This window comes from Hemicordylus capensis, chromosome 8 (assembly GCF_027244095.1).
Source record: "Hemicordylus capensis ecotype Gifberg chromosome 8, rHemCap1.1.pri, whole genome shotgun sequence".
Classification (NCBI taxonomy): domain Eukaryota; kingdom Metazoa; phylum Chordata; class Lepidosauria; order Squamata; family Cordylidae; genus Hemicordylus; species Hemicordylus capensis.
In genome coordinates, this window is record NC_069664.1 from 25,791,879 (window position 1) to 25,812,305 (window position 20,427).

Genomic DNA, 20,427 nt, shown 5'->3' on the forward strand with positions numbered 1-20,427 from the left:
CTTGTTCACCAGCTCTGGATTTTGCAAGGCCTATGAAAGAAATAGGGGTTTTTTTTTACAGAAATCTGGTTGCCCTTTCTGACTTTGAAAAAGGCCTCACAAATGTGATTGATCTCCTAGGCTGCTTCTGCTGTGTCAGAATACTTACCTGTCTATCTTTCATCCTGATGGGTTCTCTCTCAGGAAAGCTGGTCTTCTGGTAGCAAGCATGACTTTGCTAAGCAGGGTCTGCCCTGGTTGCATATGGATGGGAGACCACATGTGTGAGCACTGTAACATCTTCCCCTCAGGGGATGAGGTCACCCCTGGGAAGAGCACCTGCATGCTTGCATGAAGAAAGTTCCAAGTTCCCTCCCTGGCAGCATCTCCAAGTTCAGGCTGAGAGAGACTCCTGCCTGCAACCTTAGAGAAGCTGCTGCCAGTCTGTGAAGACAATACTGAGCTAGATGGACCAAGGGTCTGGCTCGGTATATGGCATCTTCCTATGCTGCTATGGCTCTTTTGAACTTGTGGGTCATCATTTTTCAGGGCTGCACATTCTCTGGGATGTGTTTCCACTATCAAAAGTGCCTCTGGGGCAAGGGGAGATTGGCAAATATCATGGTGCTCTTGTGCAAGAGCGACCTCCTCACTCCAGAAGCAGGGAAGCTAGCACAGAGGAAGCTAGTACTGCAGAAGCAGCTTTGTTGAAAGCATGCGTACAGCATTAGTCAGATGTCAGCCTATATAACTAAATATAATTAGCTAAATCTAGCTGAAAGGGGAAAAACCATAATCACTCTGAAATTTGCCTTGGCTTTTCGTCTACCAATCTGATCCCACCAATTATTCATTTTATGTCCTGTTTTTGCATCGGTGTACTCCAGGTGCCTCACACAATTACTGCCACACAAAACATCTCAGTACAAAAGCATAGCAAACAAGAATTGTCATAGGAAAGATTATTCTTGATGGCAAAGCTGGGTTTGATTGCTCCCTTGGCTGCAGTCAGAGAAAGGTCTTTCTGTGGCCACAGCAGTGATGGGAAATTAGGCACCTTGTTTCTCACTTCGGAGGAGCCCTTCGGAGGCAGCTGTATCGACACGGCTATCTACTCTCCAGAGGCCCTGATCCTGCAGGTGGGTGTGAGCCCCCTCCAATGCATGATGTACATTGGCCTCAAGCAATCTTACCCTTGAGAATAGCCCTAAATATGGATAGCCTGGGCTCAGAGGTTCACCAGGTTTCATGATAGCCCTTTCTTTGCAGCTGTCTGAGCTGGGAGATGATGAACAGCCAGGGACCGGAGGTGTTGGAGGTCTGAGAGTGGAAAGACATAGGGCAGGCTCACACAAGCATTTGTAGGTACTGACAAAGTAAGTATGAGGACTCTAGAGTGGTGCGCATGATTTTGTTGGATCTTCACAACAATCCTGTGAGGTAGGTCAGGTTGGGAGAGAAGGGACTCGTCCCGAGTCACCCAGTGAGCTTCATATCTGAACGGGGATTTGAATTCTGGTCCTAGTTCAACACTCTAACCACTACACCGCACCGGTTCTGAAGCTGACTTGACAAAGTTGGTGAAATCTAAGGCAAAGGTGGATAACTGGGGCTGGGAACTGGACGTGGGTGGATTCAGACATCGTGCCTGATGGGAGCGTGTGCTCTCTGCAACCCCCGATCCCCCCTATACCTTCTTTGCAAATCTTACTGGTGGCTGTGTGAACCCACCCACACGCTCATGGAACTACACATTGGATGCGATTAATATTTATGTACCACTTTTCAATGAAATGTTCCCATCATGGTTTACATAGATATAAATAAACAAATACACTGGTTTGTCTTTTTATTCTTGTTGTGGAGGGTGGGGATTGTATCTACATTGGCCCACAATGTTATGTTTCCCCTGCTCACTGAGCAAAGAGGCACCTTTCTAAAGTGGCGATTCTCTTTATTGAGCAGGGGGAGAGCAACTGGCCCTATCCATCCCCAGCACAGAACCCCTCCTGTGGCTGTGGCTGGTGTCTGTCTTAAGGTTCTTTTCTTTTTTTTTTTACTGTGAGCCCTTTGGGGATGGGGAGCCATCTTTATTTATTTTTATTTCTCTTTGTAAACCGCTTTGGGAACTTTGGTCAAAAAGTGGAATATAAATCTTCTTCTTCTTCATCTCCATGATGCTGTGCCCTGGGACTGCTGCAGAGCTAGAACACAGCCCCAACACTGATTCTAACACCTGTCCTAACACTGGTTCACAGTTTCTAATGCTGGTTAACAGGTTCTAACCCTGGTTGCTCAGTGCTTTCCATGTTTCTAGCATGGACCCTAACCCTGGTTAACAGGTTCTAACCCTAGTTGTTCAGTGCTACATTTCCATGATGCACAGTGTTACGTCTCCCAAATGCTGCACCCTGGGACAGCTGCAGAGTCAGAATGTGGCTCCAAAAACTGGTTCTAACACAGGTTCCTCATTGTTACTTCTCCATGATGCTGTACCCTGGGGCAGCCACCAAGTCAGAACGTAGCCCTCAACCCTGGTCAGAAAAGTAGTGCTGGCCGTGCTTCCACAGTTCTCCCCATTGTGATGAATGGCGGGGAACGGAGAGGTCCTGCTAGCACTACCGCCCACTCTGACCAGCACTGGGCTGCATTCTGACTTCACAGCATGATGGAAGCATGACTCTGTGCATCATGTGGGTGGCTGCTATTCTCAACAATATTTATGCACCACTTTTCCACCACACAAAAAAGTTCTCAAAGTACTTTACATAGCAAGGCCATCACTCGTTGGAAGAGTATCTGCTTTGCTCTTCCACAAAAACCCCAGCCACAGCGGCCACTCACCAGGGATTATGGGCATTGTAGGCGAACATCTGCAGGAGGGCCGAAGTTGAGCAGCCCTGTGCTACAGTATTAATAACCGTGGCAAGAATTAAGTACAATTGTCTGGCTGGATCAGACCAATCTTCAGCCAGCCAGCTTGTCTCCTTCAAGAAGCAGCCATCAGAATGCCTTTGAATGCTTCACAGTCGGAACTTGGAGGCACGGCAGCCATCTCTTGCTGGCTGCAAAGCTGTGTTTGGACGTGAAATAGACCGTGGGTGTGGGCATATGAGAGAGAGAGAGAGAGAGAGAGAGAGAGAGAGAGAGAGAGAGAGAGAGAGAGAGAGAGAGAGAGAGAGAACATTTTTATTTTATTTTCATGGTAATTGACAAAAATGTTTTCATTTCCCTTTGTTTACTCTTTTCCATTTTGTGCTTTTAATTTGTTGCATTTGGGGTTTTTTTTCAATCCAATAAAATGAATCTCTTCCTTGCAACAGGAACTCCCAGCAGGAACTCGTCCTCACAGTTGCAGCCTCGTTTTAATTACCCATATGCCCCGGGGTGAAGCATCCTCGCCGGGCCAGGTGGGTTATTGAAATGGCCGCTGAAAGGAGGCAGTTCTGTTGCGAGCAAGAGGCACATTTGAAACAAAAACCAAAAAAACCACCATGAAACCAAGTGCCAGTCCATGGGGTCACTGAGCTTCCCCGTTCATTCAGTTGCTTCCTGAGACCATTGGCTCCAGAGCGAATGAAAACAGACACAAACGTGGTGCAGGCAGACGCCTCTCAACAGAAAGCAGAGCTGGTCTCGCTTGCCGTAGCAAGTATGAAGGGCCCCTTTGCTAAGCAGGATCTGCCCTGGTTTGCATTTGGATGGGTGACCAAATGCAAGTCTATTGCAGGATGGATGACCAAATGTGGTCATGGGTGACTACATGTGGGCCACTGTCTGACGTAAGATATTCCCCTTCAAAGATGGGGCTGTAGCTCCGTGGAAGAGCAATCGGTTTCGCATGCAGGAGGTCCCAGGACCACTCCCTGGGATTTCCAGATAGGACTGGGAAGGACTCCTGCCTGAAGCCACTGCCAGTCAGTGTTGAGAATAGTGAGCAAGAGGGAGCAGTGGTCTGACTCGGTAGAAGGCAGCTTCCAGTGTTTCCAACGAGCCTGCGGATGCAGAGAAGGGAGGCTTTCAAAGCTGCTTGGGACGATTCTTGTTCTCCTCCTCCTTTCTTCAGAAAGGCCTCTTTTCTTCCCCTGGCTCACATGTGGCTGAGCCCACGACAAAGGGGCCTTGCCAAGCTATTAAGAGTTCAGCTGCTCAGCTGCGTTGGGAAGAAAGTGCGGGCTCAGGGAGGCTATAAATAGACCCTCCAGAAGAGGAAAGCAGCTGCCACAAAGGGCTTTGTGAGCCAGCAAAAAAAGGAAGGTGCTTTTTCGGACCCAGAGAATTGCCACATTTGGCGTTGCAGAGAGGGAGACAGACGTGAGGCTATCCCTAAGATCCCCAACGTTTGGGCTCAGCGGCAGAAAGGTGGACGGGCACACTGCATCCCATTGTTTCCTCTTGCCTGTGCAGGCTGGAATAATCCCCGGTACAAACACTGTGCACGAGAACCGGCAGGATTTCTAAAGGCAGGAGAACAAAGGGAAAAGAGAGGAGAGAATGCTCGGGGGGGCCTCTGAAACATTTAACAAACAAACACAACAAGCATCAGAAAATGTACAGAGTAGTGGGGAGAAGTCAATATTAGCCCAGCACAGCCGGAAGGCCCTCGGAAGCAAGCACCCCAGAGAAAGGAGACAGAGCTTTCCTTCCCCCCGCCCCACTCCCAGTGACTAATTCAGAATCTCGTTGTAGAATGAGGGGTGTGCCAGCTAGCCCAAAGTGGCCACTCTGCAGCTGCATTCAGCCTCGCTCTTGATTTGTCATGGGTGCCAGAGGAGGAGGTTGGCATATACCGTGGGGGAGGGGGCGGGGGAGGCAGCCACAGATGGCTGGCCCTAGACCGAGCGTCAGCGCAAGGCTGAGTGATGAATCAGGCCCTGCTGCAACAGCTAAAAACTGGAAGCCAAAATCACGCCGAGGAAGGGCCACACTGTACAGCATGTTCTTCGTTCTGACTAACCTAACTTTTCTTTTTACTCAACAGAAGCTTTGGGGGCAGCAGCTAAGATCAGGATCATGCTGGGTAGAGAGAGGGACGTTAACGCTTTGTGCTCCCGTAGGCCCAATAGAGGAACACGGGAGGCTGCCTTATGCCGAGTGAGACTGGCAGTGGCTTCTCCAAGGTTTCAGGCAGGAGTCTTTCTCAGCCCCACTTGGCCGCTTTCCAGATTACTCGCCACAACCGCGGTAGTTTACTTCGGCTTGGCAGGATTGCCTTGAAACCATAAATGAAGGGGAGTTGTGCAAAGCCACCAGCAGGGGGAGAAGTCTTTTCTAGCTTGCGCAAACCTCCTACAAAGGGAAATACAGCTTGCTTGCTTTTTTAACAACATTGTAGCCCTGCAAGGCAAAGGTAAAACCAGAAAGAAGGCGTTGGGAATGTGAACAGCACCACACAGGCAGTATGGAAGCACACAAAACGGACACATAGTGACACGATTGTCGTGTGTAATCTGGAAAGCACCCGGGGGTGGCAGGGATTGAATCTGAGACCTCCTGCATGCCAAGCCAGATGCTCTGCCACTGAGCTGTAACCCTTTGTGTTTGTTTGTGTGTGATCTGATCGCTGTGTATTTAAGCATCCATCCATCCATCCATCCATCCAAAAGAGAGCACGAATAGTATAATTAAAAGAAATGCAACTTCTATCAGTGATTGTGTCAACAGAAGTCTTGAGTATATGCAGGCCCCCGATTTCTCACCCCCATAGCCGCCACCACCACACACACACCCCACACACACACACAGCAAAGAAGATATTAAGCTTCTCTAGAGTGGGGATTCTCAACGTTGGGTCCCCAGATGTGATTGGACTTCAACTCCCATAATCCCCAGCCCCAGTGGCCTTTTGGTTGGGGATTATGGGAGCTGAAGTCCAATAACATCTGGGGACCCAACGTTGAGAATCCCTGCTCTAGACCATCATCCATGTCCCTTCAGCACTGCTGCATTTCTAGACCTCGCTCCTGTTGAAGGAAGCAGCCTGGGGCATTTTCAGACAGCAGGGTTTACTGCGAGTTCGAAGTTGCTCCAAAAAATGAAGCAAAAAGTGGATTAAAAAAAAAACAACCACTAATCGGGCTACCCTCTAACGTGCAATGAAAAACCCTAATTGTGATACAATACTTGATCTTAGACAAAAGGCCGAGAAGCCTTTTGCGACTTTTATTTTTATTTGCTGATTGCTGGTCACTGCCCGTAATGCATTCATTTATTCACCCGAATTATGTGTGAATTGCTGTCTCCCAACTTTGGGGTGAATCTGGCAGATATGACACCTCCATTCTGGAGGAGATGTGAAGCCGGGTGTGAAAAACCTCCTGGAAATGCAAATGGAACCTAAAGCCTAATGCAGGCAAGAATGCCACCCCCTTTCCTTTAGCTCTTATTGTACCTGTCATCTGCCTGCCAGAATTGCAGGTGCAGGATTCCCTGGGGTGCGTCCATAGCCCTGATGACAAATCCATACTTTGCATATATAAGAGCCCAGGTTCAATCCCTGGCAAATTTCCTTAAAGGATCTGAGCAAGGTGGGCCAGGCATCCAGCCAAAGATCCTACAGAGCTGTTGCTAAACTGAAAAGGAAGCAAAAATAAATAAATAAAAATAAAAAGTTCTAGGGCTTGATGGACCATTGATCTGACTCAGTTTAAGAGAGCATCTTTGTTTTAATGGCAGGGGCTGCATCCTAGAGAGAGGACATCAATGCGTAGTTAAGAGCTTGAATCTCATTGATTTCAAGGAGATTTTGGCATGGCTGACTGGGCTTGGACTGTACCCAGAAAGTATTTAGCAGAGCCCTCTGCAGGGGTGGGCAGAATGGTCACTCTTACACCCTTACTGGAGGAGTGCAAGTTCTTTGGATCCCAATGGAATCAAAGCAAAGACACAATTATTCCAAAGGGCAGATTTCCCATTTATGTAAGCATGCCAGCAAAAGTATCCCAATGCTCAAGAAGATGATCAGAGAGGAGAGCTGGTCTGGTGGTAGCATGACTTGTCCACTTGGCTAAGCAGGGTCTACCCTGGTTGCATACGAAAGGGAGACTAGAAGTGTGAGCACTGCAAGATATTCCCCTCAAGGGATGGAGCCACCACGCTGGGAAGAGCAGAAGGTTTCAGGTTCCCTGCCTTGCAGCATCCCCAAGATAGGGCTGAGAGAGACTCCTGCCTGCAACCTTGGAGAAGCCGCTGCCAGTCTGTATAGACAATACTGAGCTAGATAGACCAATGGTCTGACTCAGTATATGGCAGCTTCCTACTGTATGTTCCTAAAAGGAAATGAAGAGAATAAGCTTAATGATTACCTCCACCACCACCACCACCACCACCAAAAAAAAAAAAAAAAAAACACCTGCATCTATCTAAGGGTGGGTAACCATTGGGGGTAGGCGTGGCTGTGGGGGCTGACATGGAGAGCTCTGGCACTTCTGAATTTGCAACTACAAGAGCCACTGTCGGTCAGTGTAGGCACTACTGAGCTAGATGGACCAATGGTCTGACTCGGAATAGGGCAGTTTCCTACGTTAAGGATGAGGTCATAGCTCAGTGGTAGAGCATCTGCTTTGCATGCAGAAGGTCCCAGGTTCCACCCCTGGTAGCATCTCCAGGTAGGGCTGGGAAAGTCACCTGCCTGGGACCTTGGAGAGCCGCTGCCAGTCAGTGTCAACCAGGGCTACACAACTTTGGCCTTCCAGCAGTGATGATGGGAGTGATAGTCCACCATTTGCAGGAGACCTGAAGTTGTGCAACCCTGGAGTAGACAGTACTGAGCTCAATGGTCTTGGAATAAGGCACCTCCTATGTTGCTTTCCCCTTCTGAGTTTTCTTCTAGATTTCCAATGAGCATGTGTACGTTAATAAGATTCCAGCACACCAAGGAAACACCTTTAGCTCCTGGCTAAGCCGAGTTCTCAAACTCGGGTGCCCCGATGTTGATGGACTGCAATGCCCGTCACAATGGATGTTGTAGTCCATCAACATTTAATTGCAAACCGCCCCGAGCCATTTTGGAAGGGCAGTATAGAAACTGAATAAAACCAGCCAACGAGCCAACAAACATCTGGGGACACAAGCTTGAGAACCTCTTGAGATGGCTCTCTCTTCACTTGAAGCTCTTGTGGCATCCTGTGTGGCCAGCTCACTACCATGTCACATTTCCCCCCCTTGGAGATCTGCCAGCGTGCAGATCTGAGTGTCTTTGGAGAACGTGTTAAAACTGGGGACTAGCTGGCACGATGCAAACAGGAGTCAGGAGCCGGCTACGATCCTGTGGCCTTTAAAGGCTGCCATGGGGAGCTGACATTTGTGCAGCCTCAGCTGTTGGGCCTGGGTAGCCTCTCTCAAGCTGGCTCTGCAACACTGATTCATCGGGAGCCAAGCAGTGAATAGAAATCCACCGTCAGCCAGGCAGGGTCATTTCCAGCATGATTTATTTAGCAGAGGAAGAAAGCGCTTGGTGGAGCTCTTAGTGGATATGAAGAGCAGAGAAGCCCTCACAGGCCTGCTTGCCAGGGTGGAGCAAAGTGTCCTTCAAGGGACAGAGATGACAGGCAGCTGCGTGCCCTCCCTCATGGTTGAAACACACACCCACACCCGGGCACAACCGGTATGCATGCAACATCCAGCAGGCGTGAAGCAGGTGCGGCAATCCAAACGAGATCAGCGAGCATCTCTTCCAGGGCCCACAAGCAAGTGCCTGGCAGTTGGGATGAGCTGGACACATTGGCTGGGTCGAGACTGCAGTGCTTCTCTTTTTGTCTTTAGGCAGGTTTGATGGAAAGCGGTGCAGTCTGAACCAGATGCCCCTGCCCAGGCCTGAATGGGGAGCCTCGTCTGGCTGGGAAGCAGCTTTATTTTTATTTTTTTATTTTTTTTGGAAGTGGGGAGGATGGTAGCTCAGGGCTGGAGCATCTGCTTTGCATGCAGAAGGCCCCAGGTACACGCCCCAGCAGCATCTCCAGGTAGGGCTGGGAGAGACTCCTGCCAGAAAACTTGGAGAGCCACTGCCAGTCAGTGTTAACCAGGGGTTTACACTTTGACCGTTGTGGCTGGGGATGATGGGAGTTGTAGTCCAACAACATCTGAACCCAAGTTTGAGAAGCCCCAGTTCTCAGACTTCAATACTGAGCTAGATGGACCAATAGTCTGACTCAGTATAATGCAGCTGTCTTTGGATGAGGCATTGCCATGAAGGTAAAAAGCCGTTCCAATCAGACTAAGACCACCTTGTCTGGCATTAAGGTGATGGCTTTCCTCCCTGTACCTGTTTTATCAGGTATACTACCTCTGAGCATGGTAGTCCTATCTCATCTTCTAATGGGCATGGATAGACTTTTCTCCTGGTTTTATATGCATAACTGACTGGTGGAACTCATTGCCACAAGATGCTATGATGGCTCCAAGCTGTGGCAGCTCTTTTAAAAAAGCTTGGACAAATTCATGAAGGATAGCTCTGTCAAAGGCTATTAGCAACGGTGGCAAAATGGGATCTGAAAAAGCAGACAGACAGACAGACAGACATCGAGGGAAGAGAATCATCCAGCTTGGAAATCACAGCTGCCAGGCTGTGGAGCAGAGCACAAGAACTGCAAGCCAGAGGGAGCGCAAAGGGCTTGCTTGCAGATCTGAATTCCAGCCCTCTGAGCCAAGCTCTCAGTCAGGGCTATCAATCTCCCAACATGTAAATGTACTCACAGCTGAGCGCCCCAATAAACCTGCATCTGCAAAGGAGAAGGGATGCGATGAAAGCCCCTCCAGAAAGCTGTTATTCTGATGAGTGGAAGAGAGGCCAGGAGAAGAGAAGGGAGAGACGGTTAAACAGGAAGGGCACGCAGCTGCTTCCTAGAGCTGCCAAATTGTTTCGGCCCCATGCTCCTCTGCCTTTAAGCAGGGGTGCCGTTAGGCATGGACCTGGAGGACCAGGTCTGTGTGCCCACTCTCATGGAGGGCCCCACGATGTTACCCAAGGGGAAAGAGGTCCCCTTGTATATTTCCAGAATGGCCTGGACTAGAGTTCTGAAATGTGGTACAAATGTAGGACAGATTATCTGTGTATTGATCTTGAAGCAGACTGCTCTGTCCATTGATTTTTAAATAATAATAATAATAATAATAATAATAATAATAATAATAATAATAATTTAAAACATTTTTTAAAGTCCAAGAAGTGGTTTGTTTCGCGGCAGAAAATTACAAAAGCTTCTGTTAGGGAAGCCCTTCCCGTGGACTGTCATTCCACCCCATGTGGAGGAATCTGCCCATTGCCTTCATTTTTTAAAAAATGCAACAAGCTCCCTGCTTTTGCCCAACCCTTTACATTTCTGGCTGGGCTTAGAGTTCTGAAACGGGGCACACATGTAGTAGCCCAAGATGGCAGGACTCTGTTTATTTTATTTCAAGGAAATTGGTCACTCCTGTGATTTTTAATGAATTTTCACACACACACTGCAGAGAAGTTACTAAGCTTCTCTAGGCCATTGTCCACACACCTTCAGCACTGCAGCATTTTCGACCTCGTAAAACAAATGCACTATGCTCAAGTTGGTTTGTGTTCCAAAAGGTCTGCATGAGAACTGTGAAGCTTATTTTGCAAGGGCTGGGGGCATAAGCTCATTAGGTCCAGGGTCTAAAATTACCTAGCTGAACCACCGCCTTTAACAGCAGCTTGACCCACAGATACTTCTAGGTAACAATATGGGCTGGTTCAGACAACATATGGGACCTTAACCTCCTCCCCCCACTCTCTGGTCTGAGTTCAGACCTACTATAGAGGTGGGGGAGCTGGCTATGTGGGCTTTCTTATGTCCTGAAGGACAGCCCATGCAGCCAATAGGAGCTGGAGCAAGGGAGGAGCTTCCTCCCTCAACTCTGGTTTGAGTCAAGGCAAACTCCAATCCCTGGATTGGACATGATGGAAGTGCTGCCAAAATGCAGTTATCGGCAGCGTAACACAATATAAATGGAAGGTAACAATTGCAATTAGAGGGAAACCACAGGTCAATTTTTTGGTTTTGGAACTCCCCAGTTCAGACGTTCAGGTTTGGGAACCAGAGGCGAAGAGACCTCCGGTTTCCCGTTACGTCTGAACCGTCCCTATATCTCCATGCTGTTATAAGCATCATCAGCTGGTTTCTGCAGATCAAGAGGATGCTGAAAGCATAGGAGCAGGCCAAGCTGTTTTTCTCTGGTCAGTTGGCATGGCAACCCTAACAGCAGCTGGGGGGGGGGGCAACGAGGATTGCGAGAAGCCATGGCTGCTTCGTTGGGAAATGAGAGCCTATGGAGAGGCACTTTGGGTGGGATCCAACAAGTGGCTGAAGTGAGATTTGAAACAGGGACTAGTCCCTGGAAATGCATAGACACACCTTTATGTGTGGACAATGTAATGTGTGAATAGATGATGGGAGTTGTAGTCCAACAACATCTAGGGACCCGAGTATAAGATTCTCTGCCACGCCCATTGAACTCAATGGGACCTACTTCTGAGTAAACATGCATAGGAGAAGCTGCCTGATACCCAGTCAGACCACTAATCCATCTCGCTCTATATTGCTGGCACCACGGGTTCCCAACCTGCAGAAGTCCAGATGTTGCTGAAGTTGAACTACAACTCCCATGATATCCAGCCACAATAAATTGGAGCTGCGGATGACGGGAGTTGTAGTTCAGCAATATCTGCAGGACCACAGGTTTGGAATCCTGTGCCAGAAGGGCTTCAGGCAGGAGTCTTTCCCAGCCCTACCTGGACATGCTACCAGAGATTGAACTTGGGACCTTCTGCATGCAAAGCAGATGCTGTATCACTGAGTGAGGGCCCCATCCCCACTTGATCCATCATTCCTCCAGCTGGGAGAAAGGAACCATAATGCTAACTCTGATCTTGACCTGTATAGCAGAGGTGATATCCAATGATGCTGTTTCAGTATCCTCTCTCTCTCTCTCTCTCTCTCTCTCTCTCTCACACACACACACACACACACACACACACACACACACACACACACCAAAAGCCAGGGTGTTGTACAGGAACTAGGCCCTGGGCAGTCAGCTAGCTCATTGGCTTCCACCTTCATCCTAGGACTGCTAGCTGATCAGGAAAAGAACAGTTTGCTCTGCTTCTGTGCACCTGCAGAAATCAGAAGAGGAAACATGGCATAGAGGTATCTGAAGGCATGAACAGATACCTCTATGCCATGTTTCCTCTTCTGATTTCTGCAGGTTTGCTGCCATTAAAGGCGCAGGAGCCGGTAAAAAGAGTTGGCAACATACCTTCATCCTGAACCTGGCTCCCATGCTCCAGTCCCCTGGTCTCACCCCAAACTCCTGAGCAAATGTGAAGCCAAAGCTCAGACCACTTCATTCCCAGCCAGCCCCTCAGGATGTGGGGATTACATCATATATGCTGGGCTGAGCTAGGCTGCCTATGAAAGGCAGAAGAGGCTAGCTCAGATAAAAGGTGGCAAGCTTATTCAGAGCTGGCCTTTCATGAGGACTTATTCCCTGCCAGGGCACCTTTCTCTATCTATCAAGCACTGACAGCATAAGCATTTTGATTAAGCAGAATGCTGACGGTAATCCTTGGTACGAACATGGAGGGTAGCAAGTAAGCTCTGGTTTTCATCTCTGCAGTGTTGGAGGCCATGAACTCCGGGGGAAATGGCGAAATGCAAACGGAGGCCCTTGGCCTTTAATAATTGTGCAGAAGGAATGCTGGCCCATATAACTTCTAGTAAAAGACGAAGAGGCTCTTCTGAAGGACTGTTTCAGGGTCCGAGAGGCCCCTTCCTAGTTTTTGGATGCAAGTACCCAAATTGCAAGATCAGAACTGGGAATTCCTGCCGGCTTGCCAGCCAAGAATGAAGAAAGCTGAGAATAATCTTTTTTTTTTTTTAAAGGTGTGAGATGGAAGGGGACTAGCTAAAGAGACAGATGGGCAGGAACGGGAACATAAGTTAACTGTGAGGAATCGGATAAGCAGCAGGCACGGAGCAGACAGGGGCACATATGCTCCAGAACAGACAGCCAAGCACATGGAAGCATTTCTCCCTGTCTCGGCTGGTCTGTCTGTCTGTCTGCGTTGCTCTCTCTGAGTCCCTGCTGACACTACAGTCCATTAGTAGTGGCAGGCGGGGTGGGGGGAGACCTGGATAATGCTGACTTTACAATATAGCTGCATTCTTTGGTCCAGTAGGTGAAGTGCAAGCCACCTATTATATATTTTGGTGCTTGACAAAACCCTCTCTTTCTGCCCCCAGGCCAAATGACATGTTAGATTCAGTGCATAGTTGGGCAGCATGGTGTAGTGGTTAGAGTGTTGGACTAGGGGCAGGGAGAACCAAGTTCCAATCCCCGTTTGGCCATGAAACTCATTGGGTGACCCTGGGCAAGTCACTTATCTCTCAGCCTAACCTACACCACAGGGTTGTTACTCAGGATAAACATAACCAGGAAAACTTTGCTGGGCTCCTTGGAGGAAAACCAGGAAGTAGATGTTAAAAATAATTAAATACTCAAATTAGCAGAGTGCTGGATGAGATGTACATGTCTCTCCTAGGAGACATGAAAAAGAGAGAAATGTTGACTAGCTAATATTTGTAGTGCGGTGTTCAGAGCAGGGGCTCTCAACCAAATTTGTCGGACTACAACTCCCAGCATCCACATCCACATCCACAATGGTCTTTGCCCAGTGTGGCTGGGGAAGATGGAAGTTGTAGTCCAGCAACAATCTAGGGACCCACGTTTGGGAACCCTGGTTCAGAGGGTTGGGTGAGGACAGAAGAGATCTGGGTTCTGCTTCCAACCCAGCCGTGAATCTCATGGTGTGATCTTGGGACTGTCAATATCTCTCAGGGTTGTTGTGAGGAAACAAAGGGTGGTGGAGAGAGTTCCATATACGCTACCCTGAGTTCTTTGGATGAAGAGTGGAACAGAAATCCATGGGAACATTTCCTTATCAACATAACCACTATTATGTTGTGAAATGAGAGCTTTTGCCACGTTGGGGTCCTATAGACCTTCAATGTATACCTGGATGTACTGTGTTTCATTTTTCCTCCATTCGTGCTCAGTCAAAACCTCAGATTTTGTTAAAGCCACACACACAGCTATTCATTAGTGTTTTGATCAACCTCTTTATTGCAGAAGAGTTGTGAGCAAGTGGAGCAAGCGAGAGAGGAAATCTGACATCTTTTTATACCCCTTTGGGTAAGCGATGACCCCGAATATTTGGGAGCAATTTAAGCGCATGTCAGTTAAGCAGCAAAGGTGCTGAGCTCCTCAGACAGAAGTGCAATATGGTCCCCCCCCACACACACAAAACGAACGCCTGGGCTGGACAGGATTGCAGATGTAGGTTATCCGGCAGCAGCTGACGACAAAAAGACAGCCGAGAAAATCTCCGGGAGCTGAAGACCCTCAAAAGTCCTTGAATCCTGCAATGCAGCGTTTCCCTGCTAATTAAACACACTCCAGTTCTGAGCCCCTTGAAGCTGTGATGTCATCCCTGAGACTGGCTGGGGGGGGGAAGGGGGGCGGGGAGCTGACTGGTGGATGGGAGGCTGAGCCTGCGTTGCTGACACGCTCCACTCCTAAATTCCACACCTGCCTTCTCTGCCTCACCCATCCCGGCTGCCTCTAACTCTGAGTCAGGATTGGGGGCAGGAAGAAGCAAGGAAGGCAGATGATCTTGCTGCACACACCTGCAAGCCAGGCACCAAAGCTGCAAGGAAGGAGAGGGTTAATCTGGCTGGAGAATGCAGTGCTTAAAACCAAGCCATTAGGAACATAGGAAGCTGCCATATACTGAGTCAGACCATTGGTCTATCTAGCTCAGTATTGTCTACCTAGACTGGCAGCGGCTTCTCCAAGGTTGCAGGCAGGAGTCTCTCTCAGCCCTATCTTGGAGATGCTGCCAGGGAGGGAACTTGGAACCTAGATGTTCTTCCCAGAGTGGCTCCATCCCCTGAGGGGAATATCTTGCAGTGCTCACACATCAGGTCTCCCGTTCATATGCAACCAGGGTGGACCCTGCTTAGCTAAGGGGACAAGTCATGCTTGCTACCACAAGGCTGTGGGGAAAGGCGGGGGGAGATACAAACTCTGTCCCCCACCAAGGCCTGCTGCCCCTCATGCTTCCATCCTGGGATTTCTCATCACTTGAGATGGGAGTTCTGTGTCTTCTGGAACATGTTACACATTTTCCTTTTTCATGGGGATGGGGCAATTCAGATCAGGGCTGCAGCCATGGGAACGGGGCAATTCGGATCAGCTCGAAACCCATTTCCTCTGCCTTCTGCAGCTCACTACCCAAAACCTGATGGTTCTCTCTCCCCTTGGCTGCTAATAACCATTTGGGGGTGGGGGCTAATTTAAGTCAGGGATTCATCTTAGGGGGGATATTTTTTAAAAAAAACCTCCTCCTCCTGCGCTGTGGCCTCGATCCAAATGGTGGACCCTTGCAGCTGCCCTTTGAGAAACAAAAAGCTGTCAGAAGGAGTTTCAATTATGGAACTCCCATGTCACAAAGGAAAGATGGTGATGGCATCTCTGGCGTCTTCAGCTAGTACTGAGAAAGACTGGGACGGACTAAAACCTTGGAGAGCTGCTGCCAGTCAGTGCAGATAATGCTGAGCTAGACGGATCAAGGGTCTGACTCAGTATAAGGCAGCTTTCTAGTTTGGCTCTGGATGTGCTGACTCCAGTGGCAAGTACTTGCAAGGGAAGTCTGCATGTGGAAACAGAACTGCCCATCTGAACATGCATCCCCGTCTGCGTTACATGGGCTTCGTTAACTGGTTGGGTGCATCTCTTGACATCCCCATCCCAAGCCGTTGGTTATGTGTGACTAGCTGCAATGATTAGCTCAGTGATTTGAGACAGAAAGTTCTTGGTTCATCTCGCCTCCCTTGGGGGCCCTGTGGCAGATCATTACTCTTTCAGCTACACATACCCCAATATGGGGAAAGATGAAGGTAAAACTGGCCTGCTTTTCAAATTGTTGTAGGAAGTATAGAAAGAATCTATGTGGTACTTTTTGAACCATAGCATTAATAGTACACCCTATTAATAGGATCAAGGGCAAATCCTTTAAGTGTCGCTTGGGGGAGAATTTCAGCAGATGCACCTTCTCCCGCCATGCCCTTCCAGCTGCTGAAAGTTCTCTCTTCCCCAGCACTGTTGCAACTTCTGACGGTCCTAGGAAGTGTTGCTTGGGGGAGAATTTACACGCTGAACATGCTGCAGAGCCCCTGAAAGCTGCAACAGAGATCCTGACCCAACAGAAGTGGGGTTGCCAACATATTTTTTTTTGCATTGCTCCTCTGCTTTGAACAGGTAGAAATTTAGCAGGAGACACTTTTTGCAGCATGAAGATGAAGCCATAGGCACTGGACAGTCCACAACACAGGAGCGGTTCCAAAACCACCAACTTGGCAACCTCTGTAGAGGCACCTTTAAGAGCCAGTGTGGTATAGTGGTTAAAGGGATGGACTAGGACCAGGAAGCCCTGAGTTCAAATCCCCATTCAGCCATGAAACTCACTGGATGCCTCTGGGCCAGTCACTTCTCTCTCAGTCTAACCTCCCTCACAGGGTTGTTGTTAAGATAAACATAACCATGTACACCGCTCTGGGCTCCTTGGAGGAACAGGGGGATATAAATGTAATAAATAAATAAATAAATAAATAAGATGGCCCATGGCTAAGCCTGGATGCTGAATGACTGCACAACAAAATGTGGCCGCAACAGGAGAGGAGCCGGGAGAAGAAATCAGCTCATGGGCTGCTTTCAAAGGGGTTGCCCAACAGGTGATGCTCTCTGGGTTGGGACCGCCGGCCGCTGGCGGAACTGCTGAGCACAACCTACGCTCGGTTTGAAGGGTAACTTGTCTTGTGCCGCAGTATGTAGATCTTGTGCACTTGGCCTGACTTGCCCAGAATAATAAGCAGCGAGCGGCAGGCGGAGCACACACGGCACACAATGCCGTTCGTTCTGCAGCCTCCGTGCCCGGCAGAACTCGGGCTTTCCGAGCCTCTCCGGGGATGTCGAGACCTCGATTAATTGCTCTGAGAAAGGTGCCTGGACCTCGTTGTATCGGCAAGGGAGCCTCCCTGGGGAGTTTCTGCGTGGCGATGCTCCCTCGGGGGCCTTCCGGAGAGAGGACGGGGCTACTTCTGGCCATCCCCAGCGGCAGGCAGGAGGCAGGACCGGGGGGGGGGGGGCGATGCGGCAGGGAGCCCAGCCTGCCATAGGCAGGGGGAAGCCTTCTCAATCGTGCCATTGCTTCCCGCTGGAGGGTGAGGAGGGTTGCCAGGAACCACCTGCATGGCTGCACAGCCGGCTTGGCTCTGTGCGGGGTGGGCAGGGCAGGCTGGATCCAGCCGACCTTGTTCCAGTGGCTTGGGGCTCATTCCTTCCAAACCAGCTAGGATGAGCTCACAGGCCTGGCTGTGCTTGCAGGCGTCCCCCAGTGCCTCATGCCTTGTCGCTCCTCGCAGACATCGGTGTGTTTCTCTGCGTCCTTTTCCTCCTTTGACCAGAGGAAGCCGCTCTGTACTGAGTCAGACCTTTGGCCCATCGAGCTCAGCAATGTCTACACTGACCGGCAGCAGCTTCTACAAGCTTCCAGGCAGGCGTCTCTCCCAGCCCTACCCAGAGATGCTGCCAGGGAGTGAAGTGGGAACCTTCTGCGTGCCAAGCAGATGTTCTGCCACGGAGCTACAGTGCCCCCACCCATGAAGCGGCCTTATACAGAGTCAGACCATTGGTCCCTCCAGTATTGCCTAGACCAGGGCTTTGTCCCTCCAGATGTTTCCGGCCCTCAGCTTTGGCCCTCCAGCTGTTTTTGGACTACAGCTCCCATCATCATCAGCCACAGTGGCCAATAGCCAGGGATGATGGGAGTTGTAGGCCAACATCTGCAGCAGGGCCGAAGTTGAGCAGCCCTGGTCTACTCCAACTGGCAGTGGCTCTTGGAGGTTCCAGGCAGGAGTCTCTCTCAGCCCGACCTGGAGATGCTTCCAGGACTGGACCTGGGTGCAGGTACAGGAGATGCTCTTTCACCAAGCTATGGCATACCAAGGGGACCTGTGCAGCCCATGTGTTTGCAGAGGGGTGTTCCTTGCAACCAGGCTTTACCTGTTCAGGTGTTCACCTAAAACAGTAGTGTGCAAAATGGCACACACGCACTCAGATTGCGCCTTTATGTTATTTATTTCAATGGGACTTTCTTCTAAGTCATTGGGAGTAGGACGGTCCTCAAATGGGACCCTTCAAGACCCTTGTACTCTTTTTGGCTCCCCTGGAATTGCTCAAGGCTGGGAGAGTGGTGGTCCCTTTCTAGCAAGCAGAGCCCAGAGCCCAGCAAGCAGAACAAGCTTCCTCGATATGATGCTGCCATGCAAAGATCTATGTCCTTCTTTCCTCCTCCATCTTTTTCTAGCAGACTTCTGCCCTTCCTCACCAATCTGTAGAGGAAAATGGCTGGGCCCATTGCCATTGGCAGGCTTCCAGGGCCTTCAGCGGAGGAAAGTCAAGACTCGAATCACACAAGTGGCCACCTAGTGGTCTCTTTCAGAGTAGATGCATGGAGGATGTCCGGGATGGTGATCTACCTTGAATCAGAAAGATGGAAGGAGCAAACTAGGGCCACAAGCCAAGGGGCATGGGGTGGGGTCTAGGATCTGCTTGGCAGGCGGGGTTGGAAGTCTTTTCCTCAGGATCCTGGACAGGGTGGCTCTCATTCACTGGAGATTTTCATCCAGAGCTAGAGGGCCATCTGTCAGAGGTACTAGAGCAGGTTATTGCACTGAGAAGGGGGGTGGGATAGAAGACCTCTGAGGTCCCTTCCCAGGCTATGATTTCTCAAATTCAGCTCCCCTACCAAGGTGGGGCCACCAAGCAGCATCAGAACAGGCCCTATGATTCAGGGGCACAGCCAGAACAGAACCGGGTGCTGGCTACCCTTTCAGACCTTGATCCCGGCTACCTGACAGAATGCGGCATTGCAGATTTATCAGGTCTTCAGCCATTGAGGCTGGGGGTGATGGGAATTGTAGTCCAACATCATCCGGGGACCTGGGTTTGTGAACTCCTGCCTTAAGGAGTTCACAAGAGGAGAGCTGGTCTGGTGGTAGCAAGTATGACTTGTCCCCTTAGCTAAGCAGGGTCCACCCTAGTTGCATATGAATGGGAGACTAGAAGTGTGAGCACTGTAAGAGATTCCCCTTAAGGGATGGAGCTGCTCTGGGAAGAGCATCTAGGCTCCAAGTTCCCTCCCTGGCAGCAACTCCAAGACAGGGCTGAGAGAGAGATTCCTGCCTGCAGGAATCAGAGGAGGAGAAGAAGCTGCTGCCAGTCTGCTTTGCAAGCAGAACAAGGCCCCGAGTTAAATCCCTGGTGGCATCTCAGCTAGGGTTGGGAAAGAGTCCTGCCTGGAAATGGACAGAGCCGCTGCCAATCAGAGTAGAAACGACTGAGCTAAATGGACCAGTGGCTTGACTCAGCATACGGCAGCTCTCCTATAGGGAAGGACTGTCGCTCAGGGCTGGAGCATCCACTTGGCATGCTGAAGGTCCCGGGTTCAATCCCTGGAGGCATCTCCAGGTAGGGCTGGGGAAGACTCTTGCCCGGAACTTGGAAGAGCTGCCGCCAATCGGCACGGACAGAACTGCCTTCCGTGGATCAGTGATCCGGCTTCCTCCGTTCATAAGCAGCAGACGCAGACGCAGCCGCATCGCGCGACTGCCAGGAGGCATTTGGCTCCCCGGCCCAGCTGCTGCCCTACAAGTGCCCTCTCTGGCGCAGGGTTTGGCCCAGCTGCTGGGCTAGAATGGGGAGCGTGTCCGTCTGCCGGGGAGGGAGCTGCCAAAGGCGAGGCGGACAATGGGGAGCAGTGTCAAGGATTAGCTGCCTCGGCCAAGTGCTTCTCGCTGGCCTTTTGTCAGGCGTATAAATAGAGGAGCTGGTGTTGGGTCTATTGACTGCAACTGAGAAGTCTCCAGCCCTTCAATGGAGCGTTTCAATGGCGCGGGCCGGGCTTCCTGCATCCCATCAGCCTTCCCCATGGCGCCCCCTGCTGTCCTAATGCACAGCTGGCCCTTTCCTACGGGCTGGATCCTTACCCCCAAACCACAGCAATGGCCATTTCTTGTCCTCTCCCAGGCACCCCACTGCCCCACACATTGAGATGTTCCAGGGGGTCGCAGTGTGCCTCAGATCCTGGATCCCCCGAGGCACTGCAGATTTAGGGTGACTTTCTACTATTTGCCCAAATTTGCAGATTGATCCGGAGCTGGCTTATGTGCTGGAGCCAACTGAGGTGGTGCCATGCTGCCACTGGCCACGCCCCCTATGTTAAACCCCGCCCCCGCCCACCCAATATTCCCTGTTACAGGGAATTCCAGATGTTGTTGACTACGACTCCCAGAGTCCGTCTCTTTCCCTCCCACTTCC

General features: G+C 50.2%; 1 protein-coding gene across 2 annotated transcripts in view; it reads right to left on the reverse strand.

Moving 5' to 3' along the window:
* Window positions 1–1,492: 1,492 nt before the first annotated feature.
* Window positions 1,493–20,427, reverse strand: part of LOC128333554 (uncharacterized) — a 30,674-nt gene continuing 11,739 nt past the window's right edge. The window contains exon 3 of one of the 2 annotated variants that reach the window (XM_053269102.1): window positions 1,493–3,052. In XM_053269102.1, the coding sequence (XP_053125077.1) occupies window positions 3,003–3,052 (50 nt within the window). In that variant the 3' untranslated portion in view covers window positions 1,493–3,002. Of the gene's footprint in view, window positions 3,053–3,217; window positions 4,437–20,427 lie in introns of those variants that run through there. The other variant, XM_053269101.1, reaches the window with a different exon arrangement.